Source organism: Bombus fervidus, chromosome 7 (assembly GCF_041682495.2).
Source record: "Bombus fervidus isolate BK054 chromosome 7, iyBomFerv1, whole genome shotgun sequence".
NCBI classification, from domain to species: domain Eukaryota; kingdom Metazoa; phylum Arthropoda; class Insecta; order Hymenoptera; family Apidae; genus Bombus; species Bombus fervidus.
In genome coordinates, this window is record NC_091523.1 from 17258971 (window position 1) to 17264970 (window position 6000).

Below are 6000 nucleotides of genomic sequence, written 5' to 3' on the forward strand. Positions count from 1 at the left end.
GCGGTCGAAATATAGAGTATTTAAAAAATGGAGCGTGAAATTCTTTTCATTAACGTTTGATTGACGAGAAACGAACTCGAAAGGTTCGTAGCTTGGTCGTACACGTACGTTTAAAATCGAACATGTTTAACGTTAAAATTTTCGCGAATAAAATTCAATTTTTGCATTAAGCTTAACACTCTGCGACGATTGAACGTTATATTTAACGTTGACACGCGATAACTAAAAACTTGACGGTATACTTTCACCTAAAACAACCTAAAACAGAATATCGAACAAAAATTGGGAAAATGCGGAATTCTATTTAGAAAATACATACACAGACCGATGAATATCTACGTCGTATCTATATTTAAGTGTACTGCGATAGATTTATATATTATGTATATGTGTCGATTCCTGTATAAATATACGTATAACGTAAGAAGGGCAGAAGCTAAGATGGAGATACGGTTCGAGATGGAGGAAATAGCTTTGAAAGCGAGTCTCGATAAGCTCGGCGTACCACCTCTAATTGAGGTTCACTTTGGATTTCCACTTTACAAGGTGGGAACCGAGCCACTACGGCGCAACTGAAAACGGGGTCGTACGATTTCTGTCTCTTTCGGTATCGAAAGTTTTCTGGCACAGAGGAGGGGAGGATTAGTTTTGAATAAAAACTACAAGAAGCTTAATTTGCGGCGAAACGAATCGACGATTCTTCGTTGAATTAAGTTTTTTCTAGTTTAAAGTTTCGTAATTGTTGCTTATGAATCGGTAAAAGCGCAGTCTTATCTTCTACCGTTTAACAAAATATTCTTTGCCAAAAATTTGTTGCGGGTAGTTCGCGAACACATCGATATATCGTTTAGCTACGTGTGCACGAAATTTGTAACGACTATGTGTAAATTATTTTACGATGGCTGGTTAACGATTAATTATAATGTATTAGTAAATACATACGATAATAATGATGATTAACAATAATAGCTAATAACGGTTATAATTAATCGAGCGTTATAATTAACTATGATTAATACAGAGAGCCTTTTGTAAATTAATATCGTCGACACGGAAAATACTACAAAATTTAGATTGTTCGTATCACTTTGCTTTACTTTCTCTAAAACTTGTATTAGCGATACTCCTAATAAAAATAAGTAATTACGGTAATTGTTTGTGTTATACGGTTAAATTATCGGTGTCGTTCTAAAATCATCGAGTTCGACTGTTTTTCCTCGATATACGTACCATGTACGTGCATTCTTGATAACAAACAACGATTCTAAAACTCGTCAGAAACAAAATGAGATACCAGAATTTAATTCCAACAGCCGTAAGCGTATAACTTGCGGCTCTACTACGAACATTTGAGAATATTCGAGTACGCGAAGTATTTGCATATAGAAACACCGATACACAATGCAAATTATTACGAGCTGGTCGCATAACGGAATACGCGTGTTCCTGCGATCGATCGCTTTGATTAAATCGGATTGTAACGTACATTTTCCAGCCGTTAACTAGACGTTGCGTTGGAAGAAAGAGTGAAACGCCTTTCGCAAGGCAATTTCTGCAAATGAATTTCGTAAACTGACAAAACCGAACATAAAAGTAGTAGAAACTACGAAAATCGAATCTACCGTTCGTCGAATATCGACCAGGCTGTATCGACTATATCGTATATTATACAAATTAATTAACAGGAAGAGTAGAAGAAAGCAACTTAAAGAGCGATATGTCGTCGATAGCGATACTACGTTTCAAGAATCAGCAGCAGTCAGTTTTCATATGCTCGTCGCGTTATTTTAAAATTGTCACGTAGCGGAAAAGAAAATTTCAGCATGCTATCGAACGTTATTAAGGTTTTACATCGCGTGTATTCTCACTTAGACGAAGAAAATCCTCGACCGTAGGAAATTACGACGTCGAACGATCGAATGGCGAATCGAACGGAAATCAGCGGATACTGAACTTACCTTGAGGTAGGACGGTGAGCAAGAGGACTATTTGGAGACCGGCGCTGACCGTACAAAGCTTTATTCGCATCTGTGGCAGACCTCTCGTCTGGTTCGCCATGGCGAATGAATTTTGCAGACTCGGCCAGCTCGACATTTCCTATTCGCGAGAGTCGGCCACCCGGAATCCGACGAATGCTCCCTTCCTTTCGTTCTTCAGCCGCTGTTCCGTCGTCCGTCCGTTCTCCACTGGTGCGCGCACACTACACTATAATATTTTTCGTGTCACTTTTACGAACTGCGATCACCGTCTCGAACGTCGCCCGGGAACTCTTCGTCGCGAACTGTCTTCCTGATTCTGATCATCCTGTCGACAGGCAAACGATCGAACCGCGAGTTGTACGCTAATCGTCACAACGATGCACCCGAAACGATGCCGCCTGACTTTGCCGTCATAACCAATCGTTGTCCCCGACACTTTTCCTTTGTACAACCACCCGCCACACGCGTACTCGCTCAAACTTTTTGTTGGTCGCTACTGCCGCTGCTGCCTATCGACACCACGCTTTTAGATCCGCATCGAACCTCTCCACGCGCCGAGCATGCTCGCTTTAAGCACCTGAAAATAATTGTGCCATCGTATCAATGTGACCAACTAAACAACTTCCACGACTCTATTTTCTCCTATCTCTCGTCTTTAAGCGACATTCTGCGAGCTTTTCTACGTCGAAAATAATAAATTGCCATTCTTTCTCGCTTGGTACGACGGAAACATTTCGTTTTATTTGTTTACAAGAAGAACAAACGTTTTATGCTGAGAGAATACAGAACATCGCGTACCGTCAAGCACGAACGACAGATCGTTTTTAATTAGTACGATCGAGTCATAGGTGTCCTAAGATGGTCCGAGATAAATCGATCGATCACATTTATCACGTAAGATAAAGAACATATATTAAACTTGGACGTTTTACAACGAAGTAGCCTAATTTAGATCGAACTTAACCCGTTACGGTCACCTATGACCGATCGATATCAAGCGAGGAACGTTTCCTTCGATTAATATCGATCTCTGTGACTCGATGTTTAAAAGAAACGCGTTACTACTATAATTTATCGCGTGTGAATGTCGTTCCTCGCCTTCTGTTACGGTTTAGACGATATGTAATTTGCCTCTTATAGGAAAAGCTACGGTGTTTAATCGCGTTATTGTACGTGGTAAGTTAATTTCGTATCGCGTTAACAAAGCGATGGCTGGAATTTAAATGTAACGGAAGCGAGAACAAAAGCATTACGCTGAGACTCTACGAAGGAAATTTTGTGAGAAATGTCGGTTATTCGAATTTATCGTGATATAATTAAATTAGTCGTTGAATCTACGCTTGCATGCATTACTAATTAATTTCGACATTACGACCTGGTCAAAAATACAAATTTGACGTTACATCGTCGATAGGGGAGCCCGCAAATCAAAGTCGTCAAAGAAATTTCATTATACTCCGATAGTGACGTAAACGGTATCGAGAGAATAATTCGACGCTTAGAGAACCGATGTTTTATCCGTTAAATCGATTATCGAAGGAATATAATTCGTATAACGATAAATAACGTGCAAAATTATAGCAAGTTACAGAAAGTCAGCGATCTCGAAACGTCTCGAGTTTGGACAGAGGCGTTTCAAGATACTCAAGGCTAGACAAGACAAGATACTCAATTGAAAAAGGATCAAGAATACGATTAAGTTGTTCCGCGTTAATTGGTCGCGCCAAACGAATTAATTGTATCGTTGGAATCGTTTTCAATCGCGGCAAGTTCGATCTTTTCGATACCTGTTGATTAAGCAACTTTTACTCAAAACCGTATCACAAGCCTTGGACGTTTTTACCCAAAAATTGAAAACGAAATTTCTCACAGAAATTCCTAGCATCCGCCATCGATATAATAAACGTTGCAACTCTAGTATTCCGATCTGTGTTTCCGTGCAATTGCGAGAAAGATTTATGCGTTTCCGCGTTCAAGAAATATTACGAACGACGGTTTTATACGCATCCGCGTTCTATGTAACACGGTACGCGAAAATCGGAGCTTTTAAAACCCGAAGCTAACAGGAAATAGAGTTCATCCGCGTATCGATATTAAGCTTACGAGTATGCAGAAAATGAAAGATCGTTTCGAACGATGGCTAGCTTCTTGGTTTACTGTTTCGCTCCCATCGGCGATACGTGCCTCGAATAAAGAGATTGTAGCTCTTTCGTCAGGGACTACCGTCACGAGGCCTTTGCTTTTTGCATACAAAGTGAAGCGACAGATGAAAAAAATGTACGCGCCAAACTGCTCCGAATAGACGGTGTAATCGAAATTTGAAATTATTCTAACGGGCTTTCAAAAATCTCTCGTACAATTGCAAAGATATTCGATGGAATCTTTCGAGAATTCTACGCAACGCTGCGTTGCTCGCGCTACTTAAACGGTGCTCGGCTTTAATCAGCATCCCTTGAAACGATGCTCGAATATACACGTTTGTGACGGAATTTTTGAACGTCAAAGGGAAGCGTTCTCGAAACCTCGTTCGTTTACGAATAGGAGAAATCAGGAAACACGGAAAATACATTGCCCGGTGACGACAAAGCGATCTGGCGAGAGACACAAAAATAGGAATTCTTATCTGGAAAGTTGCAACAGCGATTTGTAACTTGTTAGTACGAACGTACCTACGATTGCGTTCGGCGTCTGTCGTCTCGGTATCGTTTATCAATTTATCGGTTACGCGGCAACGTTCTAGCTTCGCGCATCAAGTAGTTCGCGAAAAGAGGACCGTTGTATTCGGATACGCGTACGTAAAGAAAATTCCATATGTGTTTTTCGGACGCGCTCGTTTCACAGGTGTTTGTATCGATCACAGATACGCGTGTATTCGACCTAATACGTTGTCTTTCTCTTTCGTTATCCAACTACGAATACGGTATTCACTGGCACGAATACACTCATCCCTTATGCAAGTACGATCGGAGGAACGAAATACTACGAACACACTTTTCGTTTCTTCTTGACACTGCTACTTTCTGGTCCGCGAGCTTATCGAAATTTCTCATTGGGAATTCGCGCGAGCACCTTCGTACAAGAATCGAGGAAGAATCGCGAGAGAAGCGAAAGATCGTACAGTTCGAATCGAAGGTATCGGTGAAGGATGATTTGCGGCGAAGGTGTCGATGAGTTTTCAAGGGGTAGCAGTTGCGGAGATCGGAGTACGAAGAGTCGGACGCGGCGAGTTACGCTTCTGGCACGATTATCATAGGCAATCGTATCGAAAGAAGGCAGCTATGTTATCGCGATTGTTGGACGCGGCACGAGCCTGCGTTCGTAGCCTGGTCGGCCTCGTGCATCGTCTTCTTCGTCCCACTACTGTCCACTGCACCCTCCATCCTTTCGTGTATTAGCACCACCTTCCACCTCCTTCGCTTCCTCCTACTTCAGCGGAGCGCAACACGGTGCTGCTAGCCGTATCCAGGCAACTTGGCCAAGCGTGCTGCTCCCACTTCTGCAGGCTTGCTTCTCTTACATCAAATCCTCTCGGCACGCTTCCTCTTCCCTTTCTCGTTCGTTACACGTCCGCTAACTCGCTCGTCCTTGTGCAAAACCATGCTGCTTTATCGCTGGCCAGTCCCTCTCGAGATTCGCCTACGAAATCTTCGGCTCGAGATTCGGTTAGGACGATACCGGTGGTTCGCGTTCACGACGCCTCGTCATCGTTACCGTCGATAGTTCTCCGAAGACGATGACGCTACTGCTCGCGCGTAGCTTACCCTACGAGTTGTCGCTCGACGCTGCACGAGTAGGACGCGTACGTCGAGGCTCGCGATCACTTGCTCCTCGAACGCGTCCTCGAAAGATACGACGAGGTAGGTGGATCGGTCATCGTACACGCACCGGCCGCTACGCTGGCGAAGCGAAGCCGATGTGACTGAGTGATCGGACGACGGGTTCGAGCGAACAGGGCTACGATCGTTGACGCACTATCACACGCGGACGATACGAGGTCTACAAGCAGACGTAGGCGACTCGC

At 43.1% G+C, this 6000-nt stretch overlaps 1 protein-coding gene across 4 annotated transcripts in view; it reads right to left on the minus strand.

The window, feature by feature from the left end:
* The window catches only part of Nachralpha6 (nicotinic acetylcholine receptor alpha6), a 269850-nt gene extending 265115 nt beyond the window's left edge, over positions 1–4735 (minus strand). For all 4 annotated transcript variants that reach the window (XM_072007559.1, XM_072007558.1, XM_072007557.1 and 1 more), the window contains exons 1-2: positions 4649–4735; positions 1959–2556 (exon numbers count right to left, since the gene is read on the minus strand). In XM_072007559.1, the coding sequence (XP_071863660.1) occupies positions 1959–2094 (136 nt within the window). In that variant the 5' untranslated portion in view covers positions 2095–2556; positions 4649–4735. The remainder of the gene's footprint in view (positions 1–1958; positions 2557–4648) is intronic.
* Positions 4736–6000: the final 1265 nt, after the last annotated feature.